General features: G+C 39.3%; 6 protein-coding genes and 1 pseudogene across 7 annotated transcripts; 5 read left to right on the top strand and 2 right to left on the bottom strand. All coding sequences in view use genetic code 12, as the record gives it.

Moving 5' to 3' along the window:
- Positions 1-732: 732 nt before the first annotated feature.
- On the top strand, positions 733-1353 carry RBR2 (putative lipase; the record flags this gene model as incomplete). The annotated part of the gene is made up of 1 exon (XM_051815175.1): positions 733-1353. One exon carries the CDS (start codon positions 733-735, stop codon positions 1351-1353), a length of 621 nt encoding a protein of 206 aa, XP_051671370.1.
- Positions 1354-1495: 142 nt separating this feature from the next.
- CANMA_003039 (uncharacterized protein) lies at positions 1496-3142 on the bottom strand (the record flags this gene model as incomplete). The annotated part of the gene is made up of 1 exon (XM_051815174.1): positions 1496-3142. The coding sequence occupies one exon, from the start codon at positions 3140-3142 to the stop codon at positions 1496-1498; it is 1647 nt and encodes a 548-aa protein (XP_051671369.1).
- A 374-nt stretch (positions 3143-3516) lies between these two features.
- Positions 3517-5865, top strand: CANMA_003038 (uncharacterized protein; the record flags this gene model as incomplete). The annotated part of the gene is made up of 1 exon (XM_051815173.1): positions 3517-5865. One exon carries the CDS (start codon positions 3517-3519, stop codon positions 5863-5865), a length of 2349 nt encoding a protein of 782 aa, XP_051671368.1.
- Positions 5866-6100: 235 nt separating this feature from the next.
- On the top strand, positions 6101-8944 carry CANMA_003037 (annotated as a pseudogene). The gene has a single exon. A coding segment is annotated over exon 1 (2844 nt).
- Positions 8945-8995: 51 nt separating this feature from the next.
- On the bottom strand, positions 8996-9859 carry CANMA_003036 (uncharacterized protein; the record flags this gene model as incomplete). Its single annotated transcript, XM_051815172.1, has 1 exon — positions 8996-9859. The coding sequence occupies one exon, from the start codon at positions 9857-9859 to the stop codon at positions 8996-8998; it is 864 nt and encodes a 287-aa protein (XP_051671367.1).
- Positions 9860-10105: 246 nt separating this feature from the next.
- On the top strand, positions 10106-10612 carry NHP2 (snoRNA-binding protein; the record flags this gene model as incomplete). The annotated part of the gene is made up of 1 exon (XM_051815170.1): positions 10106-10612. The coding sequence occupies one exon, from the start codon at positions 10106-10108 to the stop codon at positions 10610-10612; it is 507 nt and encodes a 168-aa protein (XP_051671366.1).
- Positions 10613-10926: 314 nt separating this feature from the next.
- Positions 10927-12360, top strand: CANMA_003034 (uncharacterized protein; the record flags this gene model as incomplete). Its single annotated transcript, XM_051815169.1, has 1 exon — positions 10927-12360. One exon carries the CDS (start codon positions 10927-10929, stop codon positions 12358-12360), a length of 1434 nt encoding a protein of 477 aa, XP_051671365.1.
- Between the last annotated feature and the right edge of the window lie 65 nt (positions 12361-12425).

Below are 12425 nucleotides of genomic sequence, written 5' to 3'. Positions count from 1 at the left end.
ACCTAGCCGTGTGCAAGTCATATGCTGTGTACGTGACAATGAACAACTTCAGCTCAGGATCACTCATATTTCACCTTCCTAGCATCTTGCCTGATACAATCAATAGTAAACATCCCCGCTCCTAAATACCTTTTGCTAACTAACACATACTCATTCTTTAAAATCCGCACTCACACTAAATAGAGAGATTTTCCATTTGTAGTAACAACATTCTTTACAATCTCTTAAATTAGTCACTACTGATGTCGTGTGACCTCCTTTCAATTAAAGCATAGCCCTTCTTAACTTTGGCCTATAAGCATTTACCAAGTGTGTGCGTGTGCGTGTATAACAATTGAACAAGGGTTTGGTGATTAATTTGATTCTTCTCTGTTAGGAAATTTTGTTAGTGGATCTCTTTATTGTGTTCTTTTATTTTTTTGTGAATTTCCTAATTAGGAAGTAATGATTTAATCATTACATCGAAAAATCAAAGGCATCTGCTTTAAATAAATATAAAAGACGTCTCCCCACAATCTCATTAGATAGATCAAACCCATCCTTTCCATCATTTCAAAAAGCTTTCTTTTTATCAGTAGCGATACTTTCTTTCAGCGTTTCAGTTCTTTTTCAAAAGTCACATCATACCTGCCTAGTTGCTGACATCAAATTACATATATAATAATATCCAAATACACTTTATCTCACCAGCGATAGATCAAGCCTAAATATACTCCATTTCCGCATCTAACAATGAAGTTTTCACACACATTAATCACAACACTTGCTACTATCATATCGACAGCGTTTGCTGCAGATCAATCTGACGTTCAGTTTTTAACAGCATTGGTCGGTGACTACCAGGAGCATAGAACTGACTATATAAAGTTTTTTGGTACTGCTGACGATGTACCTGGTGTATTGTCAACATTGGCTACCCAAGTATTAACATACACTGACACTTCCTACACAACGTTATTGGATAACAATAATTTAAACATTGGCGAATTAGAGAGTTACGCCACAAATATCCCTTGGTACACGAGGATAGAATCGGCTGCCGGTGGTAGTGGCGGATCAGGAGGATCAAGCGGGTCAAGCTCTTCTGGTGGAAGTGATGAAAGTAGTGACAGCACATCTCAGTCAAAGGGCAGTGCCGCTTCGAGCACCTCAGCATCTGACAATTCAGGAAAGGCTTCAGCTGCTTCGACAACATCATACGACCCTCAAAATACTGTTGATTCATCTAAAGCTGCCGTTGCTGCAGCAAAATCTGCTTCTGAAGCAGAAGCAAAAACCCGTTCAGGATTAGCACCTGGGTTAACTGCCCCATTTGGTGCCGTGCTTGGAGGATTAGCCGTTGCAATGCTATAAGGATAAAGAGAGAGAGAAGCAAGGCGAAGCAAAACTCATACTTAATTTTTGATACCACGAGTTTGCAATTATTTAAAAAGCAGGTATATATATATATATATATATATATATACCTTGCAGCCTTTTATAGCGTTTAGTCTAATTAAGCGGTTATCAAGAGTTCCAAGTATTTCAAGTTCCACAAAAAGTTATCCTGACAATCACTTGGGATAGCTTCTGAACTCGAATCGTCATAAATATCCTCTTTTACATAATTTATCAATCGTGAGATATTCCGACTCAACAACTTTAACCCATATTCAAACTCTTGATTCATGATTATTGACCCTTGGCTTGTCAATACTTTTTCATTATTGACGTCTTTTGAGTCAAAATACAATGGGAATTTGTATGGTGGAGTAGCGACTAACGGATTTTTCCCAGCTATGGGATAAATTTTGCTCTCATCGATGATAAAGCTTTGACTACCGAAAAGAACCATTTTGTACAAAAGCGGCGTTTGCGTTATGTCGGATAAAACTGAGAGCAATTGGACAATCAACGATAGACATGCATTGACTTGTGAAATTGTAAACTCATGCCATTGAGATTCGGAATCAAAACTAGGCTCGTAGTAGGAATTCTTCAACCCACTTGCATTGTAATAGCAGATTTCCTTTAAGCTTTTCAAATTGTGGGGGAATTCGAATCCAAGTATTGAAAAACATGAGAAGGATATGTCACGAATAGGTATTATTTCAGTTATTATGGAAACGTAGTCCTTTAATCGTTGTTTGATGTCATTTTTAACATCATTTCGACTCTTCTTCACATACTCAATTTCGTGATCATATATTCCGAATTTGTCCTTGACCAATTCACGTAGGTTCTCAAAGCGTGATTGCAATTCGTTGGCATCATCGGTCTTCTGATTAACATTGTATATCTGACTTTTTATCGCTTCATTACCTGCCTTTACTTTCTTGATGTCTTGTTCCAATGCGTTGCATTTGTAATTCAATTCGTCTAAAAGTGCAGAAATGTTATTCGCATTATTATAATCTATGTCTTGAATGTACTTGTGAATCTGTTGCTTCAACTTGATTTTGGAAACATCAAGTTCCTTGATTGATTTGGTGATGTTGTTAATAGATCGAAGTTGATCAAAAGTGTACGAATTGATTGCTTTCAATTTGGGCTCAGTGCTATGTTCTAGGGCCAGGTTCCTCGCCACAAGCATGTCTGGAAAAGTATACCATCCACAGCTCAACTTCATGCAAATCGCATTGTCCTTGAACATGTCAAACGCATCGTCATCCAATACTTCACTCTCCCTCTTTAACTTGTTTAGATCAACCTTGTACCTACAAAGAAGACTCCATTGATTATTACTTCCAGACCATAGTTTAATAACACATTTATGAATGGGAGCAGGCACATGGCTTAGTTGTATTGTGAATTGAGGATCAGCATCTCCATACGATACATCACTAACGTATAAGACAGTGTCAGACTTCGTCAAATGAATCGTGATCAAGGTATCTAGTATTCGCTCTTTAGAAAACTTTATTAGTTTCCGTAAATCATTGTACTCGTTTTCTAATACATCGGATATAGTAGGAATGGTGGTGAGTGTGCTTCGCCTTCTGCCAAATCTCTTGTGAGGACTAGTCTGTCCCAGTTCGTCAACTTGTTGGTTGTATAAATTGAAAAACTTGATTGATTTCAAATCATTCAACTTGTTGTTTTTCAGTATCGAGTGGTGGTGCAGTACTTTCTTCTTATCAGGGTACCCAATATTCTCATTCATTGATTATTTAGTCTAAATGTGTCACAACTGGTTGACCTGTTGTGCTAACTAAGAATCTTTTCATTGAATTCGGTTGTACGACACGACATTAAAAATTCATAAGCGAAACAAAACAAGAGACGAAAAAAAATAAAAAAAAAAAAATTAAATTACCACACGCACCAAAGGACAAACCAATTCTAGATCCAAGTTACAATATTTAAAAGACATCCTTTTTTGGCAACTGAAATCATTCATAATCGGAACCTAGTAGTGGAATACCAGAGAAACGAAAGAGCCCTAAAAGAAGACTGCATTGCCTCGCAAAAAGGGATCCCGATGCATCAGATATAAATCAAAAAAAGAAAAAGAAACATCTAATCATCGACCCAACCATGTCAGAAAAGAGAGGTTTTGGATCAAAGTTGTCGTCCATATTCAACCAGGGCCATGGCTCGCCTAATGATAAAAAGCCACATGGAAATTCGACACGAGGCATTTCACCGTCCCCGTCACAATCTCCCAAGCCACGGCCGCTTAGTAAACCCCACTTGAATAATCGCTCTAGCTCAGCTACCCTAAACTCGTCACTACATCCAACCAACCATGGTGTCCACTCCTTACATTCAAAATCTTCTGCTAGCACATTGAGAGCAAATGTACCTAGTGGCACCCAACACTCCGCACTTGCTGGGTCTCATGTACCGCATCCACAAGTAAACATTACACAACCGGACCATGAAATGATCTCTGGAAAGAGCAATCCTGAAACTTATGATCACCAAACAAGGAGCACCCTCTATGGTCCCAATGTGTCCTCGTTGCATCAAGAAGAGGAAACAAAACCCAGCCTATATCCATTCAACTCGCTACATCCTTCAACTAGCGCCAACTCCACAAGCCCGAAACCACAATCTTTGAGGAGAAAGCCACCTAGCGATTTGGACTCCTTTGATTTTGCAGTTAATGACCAAAAGTCTGACAGGACTAGTGGAAGTGCTAGATCATTATCACGGACAATAAATTCCCATCTGGATAAAATAGGAACTGGAATTACGGCAGATATCCTTGGTGATTTGGAATCCGAGATTGACCATTTTCTACAGCTTGATAAATCGGATAGCAGCGAGATTAGATACACTCCAACTGACGGTAGATCAATCAGCGATAGTGTTTACTTTGATCGTGAATATGACGAATCACACCCCGATTTCGTGCATGAGTTGAATTTGAATAGATCAAAAGCTTTTGATCAACTAGAGGAAACAGTGGAAGGATCACAGATGCATACCCAACAAACTCCATACCCGATAGACTCCTTTTTGGACTCTCCATCGGAGTCACCTACTCGCACACCAGCGGATTCTTTGGAGAACTCTCCTCAAATCATACAAAACTACATGATGGATACTCGTGGTCTAGAGCAAGTCAATCCATTTGAAATGACGTTAAGTAAACAATTATCGGAACAACGCAACGCCTTCGATGCCCCCATATCTTCACAATCATCCGTTTATTCATCCACATCTCCCAGTAGACAAAAGGCGCAATATGAAACCTCAACAAATCCATCTTCTGATACAATGCCGGTGTCTACTACTACACAGAGTGTCCGTTCACCAGTATCGAGGTCATCGACTAACACATCGAGAATACCGTCATCCGCCCTACCTAATCAGTCACCCACACATTCAATTCATCAGCAACTGCAATCTCTACAACGGGCGCAAGGAATGCAGCAAGCTAACCACCCACCTCAGCCCCGTCAGCCTCCACAATCTGCCTTGCAACATACCTCAACTGACACATCAGGATTTTCCTTTTCTCACGCAAACTCGATGAAAAGCTACAATACACTGAACACGCACCGCAACTTTCACCGAAATTCAAGTTCTGTGGGCTCTATAAAGAGCTCCAACTCTTACAAAAACGTTAATCTCGCTAGCTTAAAAAGATCGTTAAGTTTGAAGCCGGGCGAAGGTGAAAGATCAAACTATGTTTTAGCCATACGAAGAAGTGCAGGAACTGCATTTAATGAGCTGGGCCCATCAAGGTGGAAATTACCTGTTGGTATATTGCCAGTAGACAAAACCGCAACCAAGGAGAACTCCAATGGGAAATACAAGCGACTTGCTGGAAACCTTAGTGGAAGTAATTCTCGTAAAAAGACTAGTGGTGTTGAGTTGAAACATGGACATTTGAAACCAAGACTATTAGCAGCAGAGATTGATGAAGGCGATGATGGCTATGTTGGCATTGGGCTTACAAGGACCACTACTACAACAAATCCATCTGTTGCCAATACTTTTAGTTCTCGTAACCAATCCGTTAGTACAAAGGCCTCTCGGGAAAATTCGTTAAAGAGAACTACCACCGATGGGTCTGTGCTTACAGGGGACACTCAAAGTATTGTTAGTAGTGCCACAGGAAGTACAAAGGGCAATACCAATGAAGCAAGTCTCCATAGGACAGATTCAATTGTGTCGAGTGAATCATCTGGAAGTTTGTCAGACAAGATTACTGGCTACTACCAGCATCGTGGATATAAGTATGGTGATATTGATGAAGAATCGGAGGACAAGAGCAGTGCAGAGAGTCCAGGTGCTCTGCATAATGGATCCAGTCTCAATGGATTCAACTCTTATGATTCCTATGGAAAACAGGAAAAGTATGATGACTATGAAGAAAATGACCGTCCAAGATTGGTTCTTGCCAATCCTGATAATGATAGTGATACCGAGTAGTATATAATAAAAGTTTATCTTTCTAATGATTAAAGCTAATTGTATTTGTATATTAATGTAGTGTCTTTGTGTTCAAAAATCAGTGTAATTTTTTTTCTTCACATTTTTTCTTTCACCGACGAACCAACCAACACGTCAATAACAAACAATTTGAATTTTTTTTTTATTGTATTTGGATCTCTCACAGGACTTACATTCAAACTTGCATCAATTGAAACAAAAATCACCTGAGAACATGAGTGAAAGTGGGTACACGTTGATTTATGAGCCTAATACGGCTAGTAAAGTCTCCGTCAATGAATACAAGAACTTGTTGGAGAAGGGAAAGGACGATGCAAAAGTTGACACCATGAAGAAAATCATAATCACTATACTCAACGGTGATCCTTTGCCTGACCTTTTGATGCACATTATCAGATTTATCATGCCTTCGAAAAATAAAGAATTGAAGAGATTGTTGTATCACTATTGGGAAGTTTGTCCCAAAGTTGACAGTTCGGGCAAAATGAGACATGAGATGATTCTTGTTTGTAATGCTATACAACGTGATTTGCAACACCCCAACGAATATATCAGAGGTATCACATTGAGATACTTGACCAAATTGAAGGAACCAGAATTGTTGGAAACGTTGGTTCCTAATGTTCGTCAGTGTCTTGAACATAGACACGCTTACGTTCGTAAGAATGCCGTTTTCGCACTTTGGTCAATTCACAAGGTCAGCGACCATTTGTGCCCAGATGTCGATGAATTGATTTATCGTTTCTTGTACGAAGAGAATGATTCTGTTTGTAAGAGGAACGCCTTTGTGTGTCTTGGTGATTTGAATAGAAATGCTGCTTTGCAATATATCCAGGACAACATTAGTGTCATTGATACATTGGACTCCTTATTACAATTGAGCTTTATCGAATTTTTTAAAAAGGATTCGTTATTGAACCCAGCTTTGAAACAGCAATATGCCCAATTGGTTACTGAAATGGTTGAAAGCTCGTCCAATGTGGTAATGTACGAGGCTGCTAATGCCTTAACCAGTTTGAGTTCAAACTCAGGTTCAATTCTCTTGGCCGGTACCAAATTTGTCGAGTTGGCCAATAAAGAGGCAGACAACAACGTCAAGATCATCACTTTGGAGAGAATCAAGGAGTTGAATAAACAACACCCAGGTATTTTGCAAGATTTGTCATTGGAGATATTGAGAGTTTTGTCATCACAAGATGTAGCAGTGAGAAAGAAGGCATTGGATGTTACTCTTGAATTCATTACTTCGAGAAATGTTGAGGATGTGGTAAAATTATTAAAGAAAGAATTGCAGGCTACCAGCTCATCTAACGACGATAAGAATGTGGAGTACAGACAGCTATTAATCAATGCTATTCATCAATTGGCAATCAAATTTGTTGAAGTTGCGGCAAATGTTATTGATTTGCTATTGGACTCTATTGCAGATTTGAATTCAACTTCAGCATACGAGGTTATTACGTTTGTAAAAGAGGTTGTTGAAAAATTTCCTGATTTGAGAGATGCTATTGTAAAGAGACTTATTTTGGCATTGCCCAATGTCAAGAGTGGTAAGGTATTTAGAGGTGCTTTTTGGGTAATTGGTGAATATGCATTGGATGAACACTTGATCCAAGATGCATGGAAATACATTAGATCAAGCATTGGTGAAGTTCCCATAGTGGCTAGTGAGTTGAAGCAAAAGGAACCAGCAAATTCAGAGGAAAATGATGGAGACGAGCACTCCTCACACAAGAAGAAGGGACCTACAGTTTTGCCCGATGGAACATATGCCACAGAATCTGCCTTGACTGCTGATATTAGTAACGGATTTGAGGACGAGACCAAAACACCAATTAGAAAGCAGTTGCTCGCGGGAGATTTTTACCTTGGTGCTGTGTTGTCGTCCACACTTGTTAAATTGATACTTCGTTTGCAGAAAACGAAAACCCAAGAAAAAATCTTAAACGCTTTGAAAGCAGAGGCCTTGTTGATTATGGTCTCCATCTTGAGATTAGGAGAGAGTTCATTGGCTGCTAAAAAGATTGACGAAGATTCAGCTGATAGAATATTCTCCTACATCAGGATTTTGAATGATGAAAAAGATGTTGAGGATATCACTACCAGTTTCCTTGAAGACACCAAAGATGCATTCAAAGCCCAGATCACTGATGTTGAAGCCAAGAAGGCTGAAGAGGAGGCTAAAGATTTACATGAAAATGCTGATCAAGTCGATGATGTTATTGTGTTTAGACAACTTGATAAGGATAACAAGTCGAGCAATAAGTTGGTTGACGATCTTGCCGCAGCTTCAGGAAGCGATTTGAAGAAGGAAAACTTGTCTTCCAGATTGAACCATATCTTACAATTAACTGGATTTTCTGATCCAATTTACGCCGAGGCTTTTGTCAAGGTACACCAATACGATGTTGTGTTGGACGTTCTTTTGGTTAACCAGACAACTGCAACATTGCGTAATCTCTCCGTGGAATTTGCAACATTGGGTGACTTGAAAGTTGTTGATAAGCCTACTACTACAAATATCGGCCCACACGGTTTTTACAAAATTCAAACCACAATCAAGGTTACTTCTGCTGACACAGGAGTTATTTTCGGAAACATTGTATATGATGGACAACACTCTGACGAGTCGACAATCGTCATTTTGAACGATGTTCATGTTGACATTATGGATTACATCAAGCCAGCGATGTGTTCCGAAAGCCAATTCCGTAAGATGTGGAACGAGTTTGAGTGGGAGAATAAGATCACCATCAAATCCCCAATAGATACCTTAAAGAATTACCTTGAAGAGCTAATGAAGGGAACAAATATGGAATGCTTGACACCAGGAGCTGTGATCGGAGAAGAGTGTCAATTCCTTTCGGCAAACTTGTATTCAAGGTCGACATTTGGAGAAGACGCATTGGCCAACTTGTGTATTGAGAAGCAAAGCGATGGTCCTATCATTGGACATGTTAGGATAAGATCCAAGGGGCAAGGGTTGGCCTTGAGTTTAGGTGATAGAGTTGCATCTATATCGCGGAAAGGTAAGAATACCGTAGTGACTCGTGTCTAGATCTACAAAAAAAAATATACATTGAATGAAGAACATATTAAAGAAAAAGATTTAACTTTGTATATTCTCGTATCTCAGTGCCGGATACAAGTATTGTAGCAAGGTATTTCGAGCTCTATTTTTGATATCTATATTTTCTCTTGATGTCAGCTTTAATGCTTGGTCCAAATGTATACCAAACATTGGTTCCAACCTGATGAGACTAGTCTCTAGATTCCATTTCCTGTCAAGGCAGTGGAGAATGAAGTTAAAAATCGAAGTCAAATCACCCTGCACAAAGACATCATAGGCCCCCTTGTTGAATTCATAGCTAAACAAATGAGCAATATCGACGTACTTTATCCCTTGGACTTCTTCTCCATTTTTCAATAATAAATGGGCTTTGTAAGTAGACGATTTCAATGTGAAAACATCCTTTTGTAAGTTATTAACTTTAGTATTGAGTTGAAATATGAGGAAAACAACGGCTTTAGCTATGTTAAGCATTCGTCCATACACTGTAACTAAAACGTCAATTGTTCCTGGTAGGCCTTCAGTGGTTACCACATCGTCGATTTGAAACTTTTCAGTTAGGACTTGTTTGACTGTAGAAATGTCGACCAAGCTCCTTTCAAAGGAGCTGACAATGATTGTGATATGTGATGGGTCGTCACTGACAGTTTGAAACCCACGAGGTTTTAGCTTTGATAAAAAGTGTATCACTTTTGTGTCATCAACCGAGCTTTTGGTTGTATTGTCAATGATTGGTTCGTTTGATAGACCTAGTTCAAGTGGGTGGGTTTGCGGAGTTGGGTAGCTTGACGATGCAGATGATGGTGGTGCTGGTGGTGCTGTGTGGGAGTTCGAAGTTGGCCGAGACGAGCGGTAAGGCTTCCTGCGTTTTCTCGTTTGTCTGTTATCTTGATTGTGTGCCATTGTGGTGTGTGCAATTGATCTATTCCTTATTAAACAGCGTAGTTTGAGACTAACTCATTAAGTTTCCAATAGCCAAAGTGTTTTATGAATCTTGACACAAACAAAATTACAGAGACACAATGGAGGAACAAAAAAAAAAAATTTCATTTCTTTTGAAGAAAAAGGCCATCGCTATTTATCAATTTTTCAAAAGAGTGTTGACACCCATTTCATTTACACATACACACAAACACACACAGAGACAACATGGGAAGCAAAAAGGACGGAAAAGTCAAAGAAACCAAGGTTAAAGAAACTAAGGTCAAATCGGAAGAGACGATATCTGGAGATGACAACTATGAAAAAAGAATGGCTGCAGTGTTACCATTTGCCAAACCATTGGCATCAAAGAAGTTGAACAAGAAAATTTTGAAAACTGTCAAGAAGGCATCCAAAGCCAAACATGTGAAAAGAGGTGTCAAAGAAGTTGTCAAGGCATTAAGAAAAGGAGAAAAGGGTCTTGTGGTTATTGCTGGAGACATAAGTCCTGCTGATGTCATATCACACATCCCCGTATTGTGTGAGGACAATGCTGTTTCATATGTGTTTATACCTTCGAAGGAAGATTTAGGAAGTGCTGGTGCTACAAAGAGGCCAACATCATGTGTCATGATTGTTCCAGGTGGAGGAAAGAGCAAAAAGAATGCAGACAAGGTCGATGAGTATAAGGAGGGGTATGATGAAGTTGTAAAGGAGATTATTGCTTCAGATTGAAGATGAATATGTCGGATATTGATGTATGAAATGTGTATACTAGGACTAAAAATGAATGAAAATTTTGTTAGATTTTACTATCCACAAAAAAGAGTATTAGTAGTCCCAACTAGGAGTGTCGATGGCACAGATCTAGATAAGCATGTAGGTGTTGTATCGTCTAATGAAACACTGTTATACTACACATCATTCTTTGTATTGGTGTGGAACTTCAAGAAAAGTAATCAAACGACCAAAAAGTTTAAGGCGCGTCTCTCGAAGTGAAAACAACCCCTTTTGCTAAACAAGTGTTTTTCGCATAGCCTACCGCCACAATGACGAACAAGGAACATGTATTGGATGGCCTGCAAGATTCACTCACAGCAGTTGATTATATAAACCAACAGGAGCAATTGGAAAGAGAAGCTAGAACATTGATGCCCTTTGATCCAAACGAGTGTACATACGAATTGGGAGAACTAAGACAACAAGTATATGCTTGCTTGACATGTTCCAAAATGAATGATAATCAGCCAATTGGTGTTTGCTATTCATGTTCCATACAGTGCCATTCAAAGCACGAGTTGGTTGAACTATTTACAAAACGATCCTTTTTATGTGATTGTGGAACCACAAGAATGGCAAAGACTCCTAATGGAGCATGCAATTTGAGGAGAGCTGGTCTTACTAATCCAAGTCTACTGTCTGGACCAAGTAGCCGACAACATAGCCACGTAGATCTTCCTGCAGAGGATATACCCGGTAGTTCAAATGTTTATAACCAAAATTTCCACGGCACATTTTGTGATTGTAAACAACCATATGACCCTTTGGAAGAAACCGGAAACATGCTACAGTGCTACTTTGGATTTGAATGCGGTGAAGATTGGTTTCATGATAGGTGTATTATGGGGTTATCGTCAAAGATGATTGAGAAGGGTAGTAAGGTAGAATCTAGTCGGGGAGGAAAGGACGGACATACGACCACTCAAGAGCAAAACGATACGAAGAATACAGGGCCACTTAATAATGCACAGAAGAAACACACAGAACATGATGCAAAGAACGAAGCTGACGAAGTGACAGAGATCTCCCTGGGCGACGACGACTCAGACGAAGAAGAAGACGCTGATGATATGATTAAACGATTACAATACTTCCCTCGATTGAATTCATTTGAAGAATATATTTGTTGGCGATGTGTTGCCAAATTTCGTGATATTTTCATGCAATTGGACCAAAAATTCCCTGGTGTCATTGTAGAAAAATTGCCTCGATTCAAAGACATCGAGAATGTTACAGAGTGGAACACCTTGAAAAGGGAAGAGATTTCGCAAGATAAAAAACGAGTGAAGAAGGAGAGTGACACCAAACACCTTGAAGATCCACATTATTCAGTATTCTTGGGCAAACATTTCAAAAAGAAGTTGACAGAAAATATATCTAAACTTGACCACGAGTCAAGCTTGTATCAATTCCTTCAGAACAACCCATACCTTTACGATAACGACCCTGTGTATAAACCACCTGAGGATGCATCGGAGGACGCATGGTCAACAGCTGGATCTAATGCAGATCTGTCGGCAGTTGATGCTATCCATTCCTTACCGAGGGACCAAGCAATAGAAGGTATTCAAGCATATAATGCGATAAAATCCAAACTTCGTGACTTTTTCAAACCCTTTGCCGAGCAGGGAAGAGTTGTTACTGAAGACGAGGTAAAGAACTTTTTTGAAGACATGGCGGCGAACGACAGGTCATTAGGTTAAAACACAAAAGGCTAGTTTTTATTATGATGATATACTTTCAATTCTACTTTCACATTTACTATATA

The sequence above is a fragment of the Candida margitis genome (assembly GCF_024628925.1).
Source record: "Candida margitis strain CBS 14175 chromosome Unknown scaffold67, whole genome shotgun sequence".
Classification (NCBI taxonomy): Eukaryota; Fungi; Ascomycota; class Pichiomycetes; order Serinales; family Debaryomycetaceae; genus Lodderomyces; species Lodderomyces margitis.
This window is presented reverse-complemented; position numbering and strand designations above follow the sequence as displayed.